Source organism: Schistocerca serialis, chromosome 2 (assembly GCF_023864345.2).
Source record: "Schistocerca serialis cubense isolate TAMUIC-IGC-003099 chromosome 2, iqSchSeri2.2, whole genome shotgun sequence".
NCBI classification, from domain to species: Eukaryota; Metazoa; Arthropoda; class Insecta; order Orthoptera; family Acrididae; genus Schistocerca; species Schistocerca serialis.
The window spans coordinates 434,932,753-434,949,404 of record NC_064639.1 but is presented as its reverse complement, the minus strand read 5'-3'; the positions used below and the strand labels follow the sequence as shown (position 1 = coordinate 434,949,404).

At 40.7% G+C, this 16,652-nt stretch overlaps 1 protein-coding gene across 1 annotated transcript in view; it reads left to right on the top strand.

Moving 5' to 3' along the window:
• The first annotated feature begins 1,940 nt into the window (after positions 1-1,940).
• The window catches only part of LOC126457294 (26S proteasome regulatory subunit 7), a 54,406-nt gene continuing 39,694 nt past the window's right edge, over positions 1,941-16,652 (top strand). The window contains exons 1-3 of the mRNA XM_050093466.1: positions 1,941-2,094; positions 2,848-2,885; positions 16,255-16,428. Coding sequence (XP_049949423.1) covers positions 2,022-2,094; positions 2,848-2,885; positions 16,255-16,428 — 285 coding nt within the window. The 5' untranslated portion in view covers positions 1,941-2,021. The remainder of the gene's footprint in view (positions 2,095-2,847; positions 2,886-16,254; positions 16,429-16,652) is intronic.

Sequence of the window (16,652 nt, the reverse complement as noted above, 5' to 3'; positions counted from 1 at the left end):
GAAAAAATGAGCAATTTTAATTAATTCACTAAACTGCTCTTTGCTGCTAGACAACTCAACATGCTTACACCATTTTTTCTAGCTTGGTTCAGATTTTCCATCATCAGTGGCCATGATTTCTTTTTTAAGTTTGAAAACTGATCAAAACACTTTTCATCATAAATTTCGCACACCAAAAGATGGAGGAAGCCTGTGTTAATGGGTGCTTAAGCCATACTGGGTGTTACAAATGGCTCACATGGTTTAAAAATGGCCAGACGGAAGTTAAAGCTCACCATCATTCATGAAGCCCGCTGATGGCTACCGACGACGCTCATGTCAGGAACGTGAACGAAGATGTGCTTGCCAATCGAATACTGACTGTCCGAGAGATTGCAGAAGAATGTAACAATTCAGTTGGATCACGTCATGAAATCCTGACACATTATCTTGGAATGCATAGTGTTGCCGCCAAGTTCGTCCCAAGGCTCATGAGTCAATACCAGGAAGACCTTCACCTCGCAGTCTGTGAAGAGCTTTGGATTCGCGAATGAGAACGAGATGTTTCTTGAGAGAATCATAACTGGTGATGAGAGGTAGGTATACAAGTATGACGTTGAGAGCAAGTTTCAGTCTTCACAATGGATCAGGATAGGTTCTCCAAGACCAAAAGAAAGCTTGCCAGGTCAGGTCAAATCTTAAACCCATGCTGATAGTTTTCTTTGAATTTGAAGGATTAGCTTCCATGAATTCGTGCCACAAGGACAAACTGTTAATCGATGGTACGGTCAGGACGTATTGTGGTGCCTATGAGAAAATGTGGCGAGACAATTCATGGCTCTTGAATTATGATAACACACTCGATCTTGAACAAGCGGTCTCACACAAGGGGAAATTCCTAAGTCGGCTTTCGTATATAAATAAACGTCCGTATTGTACGGATTTTTCATTTAGCTGATGCTGTCTGCACACTCCTACAGTGGTATACCAAAGAAGAACATTGAAGCGTAAGTTTATCTCGATCAAAATCGCTATTGTACTTGATGAGTTCGTGTGATAAAGTACTAATAAGTGAAACCACATTTCAGAATACCGACATTTATTTCCTAGCGAAAATATATACATACAGACACATGAAACAATATTTATAAGTGAGTAAATAGGGCTTTGTTATCTTATCCATTACTTTTTCTTGCATAACTGATCACGTCAGAAATAACTGAATTTTTCTGTTTCAACAGAGATAACATTTTAACTTAAAATGTTGTTTAATGGTAGTTGTTCATCAACTTATGTGCTTATTTATGCACAGTGTAAGTGTAAGCTCTGTTCTTTTATTGTAAAACATAAGTAACCTTCCGCTTTCAGATATCTGATCTACTGCTATAATACGAGTGAATGCGGCGAAAGTAGGTTAACTTCCGATGCTACTGGGCGACGACACCGTCAAACCTTCTCTCTCTAGAAACCAAGGAGTTGCGAGAAACCATGACAACGACGTGGCATGTGACAAAGCCACCATTTGAAAGGCTTTATGGAATGTTTTCAGGTGACGTGACAGCAAGTGTGAACTGGCCTTACTGCAGCGCCACATGTAATTAATTCATTCTCTTCCGTGAAGTTAGCGTAGTACAAAATACTTCAACACAACGTGAAATGTTTGTTGCCAGCTTCGATGTGGAGACGATGCGCATACACGTGGTGAAACTTTTGCCGCTGCTGTAGATGGGGACACGAGCAACGAACGTAGATACAGACATATTGCGGACATAGTAGGGAACATTACTGCAAAAAGAAAAATGTTTCTAAACTCAGTGTATATGCGGTTTGCATGCGCAAATAACGGCAATCCGCAAACCGGCGGAAAAACGAAATCCACTACATTTTGGCGCAACGGAAGTGCTCTACTGTGTGCACTACCATGTGTTAGGAGCTTTGCCCATTTCCGATTTTGAGGTATAGCATCTTTGAGTGTAGCTGTGTGTATTGGAAGTGGATTGTCATTTTGTTGTGTTCGTTGAGGTTAGAATTAAACAGGGATAATGCCAGATTTTCTTGGAGATGACATGCGAAAGGTGAAGAAAGAGGAAAAAGAAGAAGAGAAAGAGATTAAAGGTTGGTGTAGCTTTCATACGTTGGGTGTAATTTAATAAATGGACGATTGTCAGTAAGATTTCTCTCTTTCTGTGTTGGTGTTCCGTGACATTTTAAAGCAGTGTGAAGTTGAAGAAGAATCCGTGATCAGTTTATGTATGGTTGGTTTTCGTTCAGTTTATAATGTTTCTGATCATTTTTTACAAGCTCTGTGCGTAAAAGTACAAAAATACCGTAAAGTTTTAAAAGCAAGGCTGCAAGCCAAGAGGCTTAGATTTTGAGCAGTTGGGTTCTTCACTGACTGGACATGCTGCTTTACCATAGTTTATACACCTTAAGTAATAGCCTTTACCGTGCTTTTAAGCATCATAAGGCCATTCAAGACAACAGGAGCCACGAGTTGTTACTAGAAAATGAATATTAGTTAATTGTTTTTCGTGTTATTAAGCCAACTTGTTTCAGGGATGTGTAAATTTAAGAATTGTGCTTCGGGTATACACGAATGTGATAATGCATCTGTTGAGCCGTTCTGATTTAAGGTTTCTGCAATTCCGATAAATGCCAGGATGGTTCTTTCAACAAGACCATTGCTGACCACTTGTCCTGTCTTCATTAAACAGGCGTGTGTGTGTGTGTGTGTGTGTGTGTGTGAGAAATCATACATCATTTTCAAATGATCATTGACTGAATAAATTATGAATATTAACTACTAAAGATTATAAAATACGAAAGATTGCAGTAGACTTGAAACTACAGAAGTGTCTTCTGTTGCAGCTCTGGATGAAGGTGATATAGCACTTCTGAAGACATATGTAAGTACCAAAATTTTTATGTCATAAAATTTGGTTGTGTATGAGCCATTTATATAAAATTATGTGATTTGCAGGTACCTAATTATTATAAGTAACACCTTTTTACTAGTCATGCAGCTGAAAAACCTGCCTTAAAAAAGTTTATTTTGACTGGGAGTTGTATGTCAATAAGACGCTTGATATTTGCTTAAGCTTACAGTGTCAACTTTGCTGTTGATATCTGATGTGTGTGTTGTGATTGTTATGAGTGATCAGAGTAAATAAAGTCTCAGAATAACAGTAAATTACAGCTGTTATTCAATATGCTAGTTGTGCACGAATTACTTATACATATGGCTTCTGAGGGCTGAGTGTGATTGTGAGACGGGGGGATATTAGAGACTGATACCATGAGAATTGTGAAATTCATGGTTGTTTTTTGAGCATGTTTCCATCAACATAATTCAGAGAGGCAACTGTTTAGGGGGAGGATCCAGATGACACAGTTTCTGAAGCAGCCATTGGAGTAGAGTACCTTACATTCAGCAGCGACTTCTTTGCTGTGTAGTCAACTCTGGTCTGCTTGGTGGTGGCCATTCATTAGTATGGATTGTTTGTGGGCAGTCATGCTTACATAAAAGATACTATGTAGAAGATACATCAGAGCTAGTGTATGATGTGACTGCTTTCATAGGTAGCCCTGTCACTGATATGGTAGGATATACCTGTCATGATATAGGTATAGGATATACTGGGTGGTTGCATGGAACAGATCTTGCACCTGGATCCTACACAGCGATATGATCCATGTGCCAAGGAGATTGGCGTAGTGGCATTCATATGCAATAGGAATTTTTTGTAGATTGAGTGGGTGGCAGCATACCACTTTTATGGAACAAACTGTATGTATGTCAGATGATCAACTAGTGGACTGTTTGGAGGGTAATATGTTTCTGTGAAAGCTTTAAGAAGACCTTCACTATATTGGGCAAGGGATTGTCCGACGCTTCAGAAGTGCTGTCCGTAGATAGCCAGACAATATGAGAGGGATGTTTTAGTATGGAGATATTGTAGCTATCAAACTTGAGGTACTGTTCATAGTTAGTGGGCTGGATATGGACAAATTTATATAGAGCCATCAGAGAAATGGTGAACATCAAATAGGTGTCATACTTGGGTGGGGAGGACCATGTGAAGCAGGTAGGAGAGATATACAGGATTATTACAAATGATTGAAGCGATTTCACAGCTCTGCAATAACTTCATTATTTGAGATATTTTCACAATGCTATGCACACACATACAAAAACTCAAAGTTTTTTGAGGCATTCACAAATGTTCGATATGTGCCCCTTTAGTGATTCGGCAGACATCAAGCCGATTATCAAGTTCCTCCCACACTCGGCGCAGCATGTCCCCATCAATGAGTTCGAAAGCATCATTGATGCGAACTCGCAGTTCTGGCACGTGTCTTGGTAGAGGAGGTTTAAACACTGAATCTTTCACACAACCCCACAGAAAGAAATCGCATGGGGTTAAGTCGGGAGAGCGTGGAGGCCATGACGTGAATTGCTGATCATGATCTCCACCACGACCGATCCATCGGTTTTCCAATCTCCTGTTTAAGAAATGCCGAACATCATGATGGAAGTGCGGTGGAGCACCATCCTGTTGAAAGATGAAGTCGGCGCTGTCGGTCTCCAGTTGTGGCATGAGCCAATTTTCCAGCATGTCCAGATACACGTGTTCTGTAACGTTTTTTTCGCAGAAGAAAAAGGGGCCGTAAACTTTAAACCGTGAGATTGCACAAAACACGTTAACTTTTGGTGAATTGCGAATTTGCTGCACGAATGTGTGAGGATTCTCTACTGCCCAGATTCGCACATTGTGACTGTTCACTTCACCATTAAGAAAAAATGTTGCTTCATCACTGAAAAAAAGTTTCGCGCTGAACGCATCCTCTTCCATGAGCTGTTGCAACCGCTCCAAAAATTCGAAGCGTTTGACTTTGTCATCGGGTGTCAGGGCTTGTAGCAATTGTAAATGGTAAGGCTTCTGCTTTAGCCTTTTTCATAAGATTTTCCAAACTGTCGGCCGTGGTACGTTTAGCCCCCTGCTTGCTTTATTCGTCGACTTCCGCGGGCTACGTGTGAAACTTGCCCGCACGCGTTCAACCGTTTCTTCGCTCACTGCAGGCCGACCCGTTGATTTCTCCTTACAGAGGCATCCAGAAGCTTTAAACTGCGCATACCATCGCCAAATGGAGTTAGCAGTTGGTGGATCTTTGTTGAACTTCGTCCTGAAGTGTCGTTGCACTGTTATGACTGACTGATGTGAGTGCATTTCAAGCACGACATACACTTTCTCGGCTCCTGTCGCCATTTTGTCTCACTGCGCTCTCGAGCGCTCTGGCGGCAGAAACCTGAAGTGCGGCTTCAGCCGAACAAAACTTTGAGTTTTTCTACGTATCTGTAGTGTGTCGTGACCATACGTCAATGAATGGAGCTACAGTGAATTTATGAAATCGCTTCAATCATTTGTAATAGCCCTGTACATAAATGATCTGACAGGCAGGATGAGCAGCAACTACAGCTGTTTGCTGATGATGCTGTATTGTAGCCTATAGGAAGTTGTCATTGACTGTAAGAGGATACAAGGTGATGTGGATGTAGTTTGTGTGATGAATTGCAGCTTACGCTAACTGTATAAAAATGTATCTTAATGCAGATAAGTAGGAAAAATGGTCTTGTATATATTCACATACAGCAGTAATAGTGTAATGCTCAACAGTCGGTTAAATATCTAGACATAATGTTGCAAAGTGATATGAAATGGGACATGATGACAGTAGTAGGGAAGGTTGAATGGTTGACTTCGGTTTGACAGAATTTTAAGAAAGTGTGGTGCACATATGAAGTCAATGGAAGTGTCAGATTCCGCCTGTCTGCTCTGACCCATGACATAATGGTAGTGTGGTGTGTGACGTCACTATGGCACAGTGTTTTTTGAGTTGGTTGTGTTTGTAGAGGTCATGTTGTTGTATGTGATCATGTCCTCTGGTGGTGGATGTGGACGTGCTGAGTTAAACGTGTGGTATTGGGTTCATGTTAGTTTTGGTTGTCATCATGTTAACATGGTTTTGAGTTTAGGTAGTTGCTGCAGTAATGTGGATTGTGGAAGTGTTTTCGGTGGGTTCTCGTTTATGTGTTTGATGTTTTTGTGAGGTATGATTAGTTTGATGTTTGTTGTGGGGAAAGAGTTCCAATTTTTTATTTGCTTTTTTGCTAGGTATGGATATGACAGTGACGTTCATGAGTGTATCATTACATTCTGAGATGGGTGATTTTATTATGTCAGACATGCAGTTTCTGCAGATGTTCGGTCTTATTGCTGAATATGTTAGGTGTCACGTTTGTGGCAACAATAAAAGTTTGACGAGAGTTCTGGCAGCTTGGATCTATATGTGGTGCTGGTGTGTGTGTGTGTGTGTGTGTGTGTGTGTGTGTGTGTGTGTGTGTGTGTGTGTGTGTGGTGGGGGGAGGGGGGGGGGATCAACATAGCTGATATTGCCGGAGGCTTTGGTAAGTGATTTTTGTTTTGGTTTTATTCTGTAGTAGTTATGATTTATTTGTATGTTGTATATTTGTGGTAGGTCGGCTGGGTTTTAGAGTTGTTGTGATTTTGGTTCCACTTTTTGGAGTTGTGGGTGTTGATTTTTTTGGTATAAATAGCTGCGGTTGAGCTATATAGTGCAAGGGAAATTTGAAATTCCTGTGGTTTTTTTTATATTTGTTTTGGGATGGTGCGGTGTGATATATATAGCTTGTCGCTGCCCTAAACCCTGAATTTTTCGCCATTGTCCTGTTAGTTTCATTTATTTCCGGAGTGAGACATTATTGTGTATGTAGTGACGGCATTGTCACTTTGAATACACTGGAAGTAGCAGTTTCTGCCATATTGATGTCGTGGGTCAAAGCGACGGGTGGAATCGGATACTTCTGTAATGTCGAATGTAGAACACTAGTGTGAACAATTTTTGAATACTGCTCAAGTGTACTGCATCGTGAACACACATTCACCTCCAGTTATAGAGAATTTTCGTGTCTTTTTTTCTCTTAATTCATGGTATATCTTTCATGCATAACTAACAGTTCTGTTTCAATAATGAGGTCAATTCAGTCCTTACTTTGTGCTGCTTAATGTTATAGATAGCTTTGATTAATATTAGTCTTCCACAACGGTCTTCTGGTGTCAGCTCCCTAAGCAATTTACATTTTTTAGCGGTTAGCTGTTTGCAAACCTGAAGATATAGCAGCAAACAAAGTGACACCAAAGCCGAAAAATTCTCACCTGCTCTGATTCACTTAGTGCCTGCTAACCACTGCAGCAGATGTATCCAATAGACAAAATTATCCAGTTACTACAGGACAAATTACTCGTCCTTGAACAGCAGGAGAAGTGGGTAGCATTCTGCAAGGTTCTAAGAGATGTAACAGTTCGGGAAAGTGAAATAAACTAGCAGCTAAGGAGGCCTGCAGGGAACCCATTGTGACAGTGCACAGTTTACCTGCAGGCTATCATCGTACTGCTGAGTCAGAAAGCCGTGTAACTGTTGGATGATGAGTGGCAAGGACTGAGGGATAAAACTTGCATAGTGGATTCCACTTGCATTTTTTGTAGTTTATGTGCACAGGTGGGCATAAAAATAGTAGTCAGATATATATTCATTATCAGGTTTAAGTCTCCTGAATTTACAACTTAGTTTTATTTTGTGTAATGAAAAGTGTGTCAAATATTGTGCATCTTAGGCACCAGACTACACTACAAATCATTCTCTACCTTTTTCCATATTCATTGGCTTCACAAACTCTCAACCAGATTCACCTTCCAACGGAACCTAACCAGACTGAGAGACAGCAAGCTGCAGTTAGCGAAACCAACTGTGTAGCTGCAGCGGACCAATCATGTGGACAGGATGAAGTCGTCATGATCAGGCTGCGAATAGGGGACAGTTCAATGTATGGTTTACAGTTTACCTCCATCTGAAGACCTTGGACTGCAGTTCAGACAGTTCACAAAATTTTAAAAGCTTTGCAACACTAAACTCACCATTACCTGAAACAGAAGTCGGCTGTCCACTTATGTCTGCTGCTGCCGTCTGATCAGAATATAAAATGCACTCTATTAAGATGGCATGCAACAGGTATCACACATGAAAGACCCTCCCCCTGAGTGTAAAGGCATGCAGTAATTGACTGTACCCTATTTGAAGACATGTGAGGATTACTTTACCCCATCGTAGTGACTGGTACGAGTTCCGTCACAGCCACATATTTAGCTTCACGAAGTTTTGTGTAGGTTTGTGTGTAAGGCCACAAGTCTATGCAAAAGAACTTCAAGAGAAATGTTATATATTTTATTCCAGTACAGGGTTTCTGTTAGCTAGCAGGGGTAAAATACAGGGAGGGAGGGCTATTTACAACTTGTACAGATAGGAGACACAGTTACTAGTAGAGGAACATGAAACGGAAGCAGCAGTTGAGAAGGCAGTGAAGCAGGGTTGTACCCAATCCCTGGTGTTATTAAATCTGTACATTGACGAAGCAATAAAGGAAACCAAAGAAAAATGTGGAGTAGGAATTGTTCAGGGGGAAGAAATAAAAACTTTTAGGTTTGCTGATGATGACATTGTAATTCTGTCAGACAGCAAAGGGCTTGGAAGATCAGTTGAAGGGAATGGACAGTGTCTTGAAAGGAGGATATAAGGTGAACACCAACAAAAGCAAAACAAGGGTAATGGAATGTAGTTGAATTAAATCACGTGATGCTGAGGGAATTAAATTAGAAAATGACACTTAAAAGTACTAAAAGCGTTTTGCTATATGGGCAGCAAAACAACTGACAATGGCTGAAGTAGCGGATATAAAATATAGACTAGCAGTGGCAAGAAAAGTGTTTCGGAAAAAGAAAAATTTAACATCATATACAGATTTAAGAGTTAGGAAGCCTTTTCTGAAAGTACGGGATGCGTCAAAAGAATCATCCGATTAAAAAAGGTCACTACTATTATGTTATTTGAGATATGTGCGTGAACAATGTGCTGTTGAAAAGAGCAAATTATTCAGTTTTAAATGGTTCCTACTAGGTAGCATCAGTGTGCACCCACTTCAGTTCTAGTAAAACTGGTGTGGGGACAACCGAAAGCATTTTGTGTTCTACATTTTGCGTTGTGCTGGTTGTAAATAGCTGTACAGCGTGACTTTCGTACTCGGTATGGTGTGGATCATTGACACAGAGCATTAGACGATGGGATGAACAATTCAGAGAAACAGGTTGTTTGTGTAAGGCAAATCGCTGGGCCATCTCAGAGTGTCTGACACAGACATCCCAGCTCGACAGCTCAATGTGCCCCCGATGTCCAACAGACGTGTGTTGCGTTGACGTTTGCATGTGATATCATGCAAAATTCAGCTACTGCAAGCTCTTCGTGAAGGTGACAAACAATAATATGTGTGGAGTTTTCTAATTTTGTTCTTGGAAAGATGGAGGATGACAGTTTTTTTCCGTGCTTACTTTTTAGTCACAAGGCAACATTCAATTTAAATGGAAAGATGAACTGTTATAATGTGAGGCTATGGGGTATGGAACAATTACATGTAGTTGTACAACATGACTCTCCAAAATTTAATGTGTTTTGCAGTTCCACAGTAAAAGGCATGTGGTCTATTTTTCTCTGCCAAGAACACTGTTTCAGGAAGCACATATCTCTATATGCTTGAGAACTTTCTTTTCTCACAGTTAGAGACTGACTCGAATGATTTCATTTACCAACATGATGGGGCACCACCACACTCCCATCTGGAAGTGTGGGAATTTTTAAATCAAAGGATTAGTGACCAAATGATTCAACCTTCCATTACTGACCTCCAAGGTCACCGGACGTGACTGTGTGTGACTATTTCTTGTGGGGGGTTTACAAAAGACTCAATTTATGTGCCTACATTTCCTACAACAATGAATGAACTGAGACATCGCATAACGGCAGGTGCGGAAGCTGTAACTTAAGACATGCTTGCTGCAGTGTGGGAACAGTTAGAATACCACATTGACATATGTCGTACATCTCAAGGAGGGCGTATTGAACACTTACGAAAAGGTACGAAAAAAAGAAAACTTTGAGTTTTCCGTTCATTAAAAAATAAAATTCATTGTATGTTTGTTAGTTTCAGAAATATGGATGTGCTAAATCAGATGATTCTTTTTGATACACCCTTTATTTGTATTGAGTGTAAATGTGTGTGGAAGTAAAACATAGCTTAGACAGAAGAAAATTAAAGCTTTTGAAATATGGTGCTACAGATGAATGCTGAAGATTAGATGGGATAGGTCACATAACTAATGAAGGGGTGATGGTGTTACAGAAGTGTCAGATTCCACCTGTCTGCTTTGACCTAAGACGTCATCAGTATGGCAGAAATGGCTACTTCCATTGTATACAAAATGATGACAATGATGTCACTACATAAACATGCAACAAATGTGAACAAAAATAAAAATGACAAAAAATGAAACTAATTGTCAACTGCGGAAAATTGGGGATTTATGGCAGGGACAGCTAAATATACAACAATTACAAAACACTGCACCACCCCAAAACAAATAATATAAAAAAATTAAATTTCAGCATTCCACTACACCAACAAAATCGCAGGAATGGGAAGTATACTGAAATGCAGCTACTGATACCAAAAAGCAAACACTTAAAACCCCAAAAAGTGGAGTCGGGTATTTATCTTGAACATAGCTCAGCCACAGGTATACCAACAAACTGACACCTACATCTACATGGCTACTCTCCAATTCACACTTAAGTGCCTGGCACAGTGTTCATTGAACCATTTTCATACTACTTCTCTAGCATTCCACTCTCGTATGGCGTGTGGGGGAAAAAGGAACACCTAGATCTTCCTGTTCGAGGTCTGATTTCTCTTATTTTATTATGATGATCATTTATCCCTATGTAGGTGGGTGTCAGTAAGATAGTTTCGCATTCAGAAGATAAAGTTGGTGATTGAAATTTCGTAAATAGATCTCGCCGCAAAGAGAACCACCTTTGTTTCAGTGACTGCCACCCCGACTAGCGTATCATATCAGTGATACTCTCACCCCTCTTGCGCGATAATGCGAAACGAGCTGCCCTTCTTTGCACTTTTTCGATGTCCTCCGTCAATCCTACATGGTAAGGATCCCACACGGCGCAGTATATTCCAGCAGGGGACGGACAAGTGTAATGTAGGCTGTCTCTTTAGTGGGTTTGTCGCATCTTCTAAGTGTTCTGCCAACAAAGTGCAGTCTTTGTTTTGCTTTCCCTACAATATTATCTGTGTGGTCTTTCCAATTTAAGTTGCTCATAATTGTAATTCCTAGGTATTTAGTTGAATTGACAGCCCTTAGGTTTGTTTGTTTTATGCCAATTGCCAGTTTTTGCACCGTACAGAAATTCTCTCTAGGTCATTTTGTAATTGGAATCAATCATTTGATGATTTTACTAGACGGTAAATTACAGCATCGTCTGCAAACAATCTAAGGGGGCTGTTCAGATTATCACCTAGATCATTTTCATAAATCAGTAACAGCAGAGGGCCTATGACACTACCTTGTGGAACGCCAGATATCACTACTGTTCTACTCGATGATTTACCATCCATCACTACGAACTGTGACCTCTCTGAGAGGAAATCGCAAATCCAGTCACACAACTGAGATGATACTCCATATGCATGCAATTTGATTAATAGCTGCTTCTGAGGAACGGTATCAAAAACCTTCTGGAAATCTAGGAATATGGAATTGATCTGAGGTCGCTTGTCGTCAGCACTCATTACTTCATGGGAATAAAGATTGCCCAAGAAAGATATTTTCTGAATCCGTGTTGGTTATGTATCAATAAGTCATATTCTTCAAGGTGATTCATTATGTTTGAATGCAGAATTTGCTCCAAAACCCTACTCCAAATTGTCAGTGATATGGGTCTGCAATTCAGTGGGTTACTCCTATTTCCTTTCTTGAATATTGGTTTGACCTGTGCTGCTTTCCAGTCTTTAGGAACAGACCTTTCATAAAGTGTGCGGTTGTATATGATTGCCAAGAAAGCCGCTATTGTGTCTGGAACCTGATCGGTATACCATCTGGGCTGGAAGACTTGCCTTTCTTAAGTGATTTGTTTCGCAACACCTAAGATACCTACTTTCATGTCACTCATGCTAACAGCTGTTCTGGTTTCAAATTCTGGAGTATTTACTTTGTCTTCTTTCCTGAAGGAATTTCGGAAAACTGTATTTAGTAACTCCACTTTAGTGACACCATCATCATTAACATTTCCATCGCTATCGCGCAGTGACGGTATTGACTGCTTTTTGCCGCTGGTGTACTTTACATATGACCAGAATCTCTTTGGGTTTTCTGCCATATTTTGAGAAAATATTTCATTGTGGAAACTATTAAAAGCATCTCGCATTGACGTCCGCACTAAATTTCGAACTTCCGTGAAACATAGCCAGTTTTGGGATTTTGCGTCCTTCTGAATTTGGCATGCTTTTCTCATTGCTTCTGCAACGCTGTTCTGGCGTGTTTTGTGTACCATGGTGGATCAGTCCTGTCTCTCATTAACTTACGTGGTATGAATCTACCTATTGCTGTCGATACTGTATCTTTGAATTTGGGCCTTATCTGGTCTACACTTACATAATTAGCTTGCAAGGAATGGAGACTCGCTCTTAGGAAGGCATCAAGCAGAATTTTTATCTGCTGTTTTAAATAGATAGATTTTGCGTTTATTTTTAGTGGTTTTGATTGATTTGATTTTAAACCTCGCTAAAATGACCTTGTGTTCATTAATACCAGTATATGTCATGATGCCCTCTATTAGATCAGGATTATTTGTGGCTGAGAGGTCAAGTGTGTTTTCGCAACTATTTACAATTCGTGTGGGCTCATGAACTAATTGTTCGAAGTAATTCTCAGAGAAAGCATTTAGTACAATTTCGGAAGATGTTTACTGTCTCCACCAGCTTTGAACATATATTTTCACCAACAAATCGAGGGTAGATTGAAATATCCACCAGTTATAAATGTATGAGTGGGGTATTTATTTGTAATGATATTAAAGTTTTCTTTGAACCGTTCAACTATTATATCATCTGAGATGGGGTTTGGTAGGCACAGCCAATTATTATTTGTTGAGTTTAACCTCTACCCATAGTAATTTGCAGGAACTATGTATTTCAACTTCGCTACAAGATAAACTACCACCAACAGGCACAAACACACCACTGCCTACTTTATTTAATCTATCCTTTCTAAACACGGTTTGTGCCTCTGTAAAAATTTCAGCAAATTTTATCTCTGGCTGTAGCCAGCTTTCCTTTCCTATAACAATTTCAGCTTAAGTACTTCCTACCAGTGCTTGAAGCTCTGGTACTTTTCCAACACAGCTACGACAATTTACAACTATAATACCGACTATTGCTTTGTCGATTCTCGTCGTTTCTTTGCCCTGTACCCTTTGAGACTGGAGCCCTTTTTGATCTTTCCCGAGACTTTCCAACCTAAAAAAAAAACCACTCAGTCCACCCCACACAGCCCCTGCTACCTGTGTAACCACCTCCTCTGTGTAGTGGACACCTATTTAGTAGAACCCGAAACCCCCACCACCCTATGACGCAAGTCGAGGAATCTGCAGCCTACATGGTCGCAGAACCATCTGAGCTTCTGATTCACTCTCTCCTCTCAGCTCTGTACCAAGGGTCCGCAATCGGTCCTGTCGACGATGCTGCAGATGGTGAGTTCTGCCTTCATCACACTAGCAAGACTGGCAGTCTTCACCAACTCAGATAGCTGCCGGATACTAGAGAGATTCTCTTCTGCTCCATAGCGACACATGTCATTAGTGCCGACATAAGCCACCACCTGCAGGTGGCTGCATCCTGTAGCCTTCATGGCATCCAGAAGGACCCTTTCCACATCTTGGATGACTCCCCCCTGGTATGCACATGGAGTGCACATTGGCTTTCTTCCCGTCCTTAGCTGCCATGTCCCTAAGGGGCTCCATCACACGCCTAACATTGGAGCTCCCAATGACAAGCAATCCCACCCTCTGCACTTGTCTGGACCCCTCAGGAAGGACCGGCCACTGCTGCAACAGGTGAGGCTGCCCTTGCTGGCTGAGAAGTAGTTTCAGCAGTGGGCAGTACCTCAAGCCAGTTACAGAGGTGTAAGGGTACAGCCTTGCGGCCAGCACCAACTTTTGCCTTCCGCCCAGGGATTCGCGACCCCGCCACGGTTTGCCTATCACCGTCTGGCAGGGATGTCCGAATCAGAGGGCGCAGTGGCATCAGAGATTCCTGGCAAATTCTACAGGTTCCAGAGGTGCCAAAGCACTCGCCTCGGGTGTCCCATTGTCACTGTGGCCCAAGGCAATAGCCTGGAGCTTGTAGATCACGACCAACACAGCTTCCAGCTGTTTACGGACGGTGGACGGTGGTCAATTCCCCCTGAAACCGTACACAACAGGCACAGTCCCTATCCATCCCTAACATTTTTTTTCCTCTCTTTTTATCTCACAAGCCATTCAAAACAGATGACTGACAACTACACGAATTTACACTATACGGGTACTAAAATGCGATGCTACAACTCTCAAATACTATAATACACCCGAGATTTGTGAATTAAACTATGGAAGTACCCAAAAACACACAAAGAAGTTAAGAATTAAACTATAATACAAGTAAGTGAGCTAAGAGTGAGACTTGCTGCTGGCTGCTGCTTATCAAACGGTGGCAGGGAGCTACAACCCCAAAAGGTGGAACCAAAAAACCTACTACTCAAAACCCCAGTACCCTACATTCACTACATCAATTAAAACGCAATCAACATACCATAAATATACAACACACAAAACATCACAGTTACTAGAGTAAAATCAAAACAAAAATTTCTTACCAACAAAATCCTCTGACAATACCACCTAGGTTGGCCACCACACGCATGCACGCTCTCAGGCCGACAACGTCACATGTACATGTCCCTGGTCTGAGCTGCCAGAACTATCATCAACCTCATGTTGTTGCCACCTAACATATTAACCAATAAAACTAGACATCTGCGGAAACTGTATGACAGACATCATATCATCTCACGTCTCAGAATGTAATGATATACTTTGAGCTTCACTATAATATCCATACCTAACAAAAAATGCAATTAAAAAAAATTAGACTTCTTTCCACAAAGCAAATACCAAACTAATCAGACCTAACAAAAATGCCAAACAAACAAACAAGAAAAAACCCTACTAACTCACTCAACACTTCCATAACCCACGTTACCGCGCCAACTACTAAACTCGAAACGATATTAGTACAATGACAACCAAAACTCCAACTAACTCAATACCACACATTAAACTCGGCATGTCCACATCCGCCACCAGAGGGCACCATCAAATACAACACATCTACAAATACAACCAACTCAGAAACTCTGTGGCATAGTGACGCCACACACCACAGTACCATTTTGGGCGGGTCAAAGAAGACAGACGGAATCAGAGATAAAAGAAATTTGTGGTGCAACCTGACCAGAAGAAGGGATCTGTTGATAGGGCACAGTCTGATGTATCAAAGGGCCACCAATTTCGTACTGGAGGGAAGTATGAGGGGCAAAAATCATAGAGGAAGACTGAGATGAATATAGTAAGCAGATTCAGAAGGCTGTAGGTTACAGTAGTTATTCTGAGATAAAGAGGCTTGTACAGGATAGAGTTGCATGGAGGACTGCATCAAATCAGTCTTTGGACCAAAGACCACAGCAACAAGAGGGTCTCTTTAAACATTCAGTCATTTTAAGAAAACTTCTCTCACCACTGTTTGGTATGGGTGCCAAAGACTTTATACATTGTGTGCCCAAAAATTTGTATCAGCGTTGTTGGCAGTCATGATGGGTACTATGGTTGTGTTGTATATTCTTTGCTCTGTGGTAATCGTACCTCACCGTAGAGAAGTGTAGTTCTGGCACAGTCTTTTGGTGTACCGCATTTTGATGGATTATGTTTCGTATTCACAAAAAAAGGCAGCAATTTGTCTAGTTAATGGCTTGCCCTGTATTTAGATAAGTGGTTTTAATGTTTTATGGGTTATCTAGATTCCTGATAAAGTATTAGGTACGATATTTTACGATGTGTAGTGTGAGGATTCATTGTCCTTTTCAACTTAGCTGACCAGTCAGTTTTCCTCCATTTTGATCTGCTTAAAATTATTCTTGCATTGGTTTTTTGTCAGCAAAGGCTTACCAGTTGTTATTTGTCTGAGAATCCTTTTTTGTATTTCAGGGCCAGGGACAGTATACAAAAACTATAAAAGCAGTAGAAGATGACATCCAGACCATAATTAAACGTGTCAATGAGCTGACAGGAATAAAAGAATCTGACACAGGTTTAGCAGCTCCAGCATTGTGGGACTTAGCAGCTGATAAACAGACGTTGCAGAATGAACAGCCATTGCAGGTGTGTGAATTGCTTTTAAGCTCTAAATCTACATTTGTAACTGAGTTCTGGGATTGAAGTATATTTCATACCATGTTCCATATTCTTTGTTTTTTGTTGTTTGATTTGTCTCATTTTTACTTGTTTCCTTCACTTTCATTTCTTAAAGTCTCGAACAAGTACATTATTGTATTCTCAAAAGTGGATACTTGGTCAGAAATTTTTAGATGGTTATTGTGAGAAGT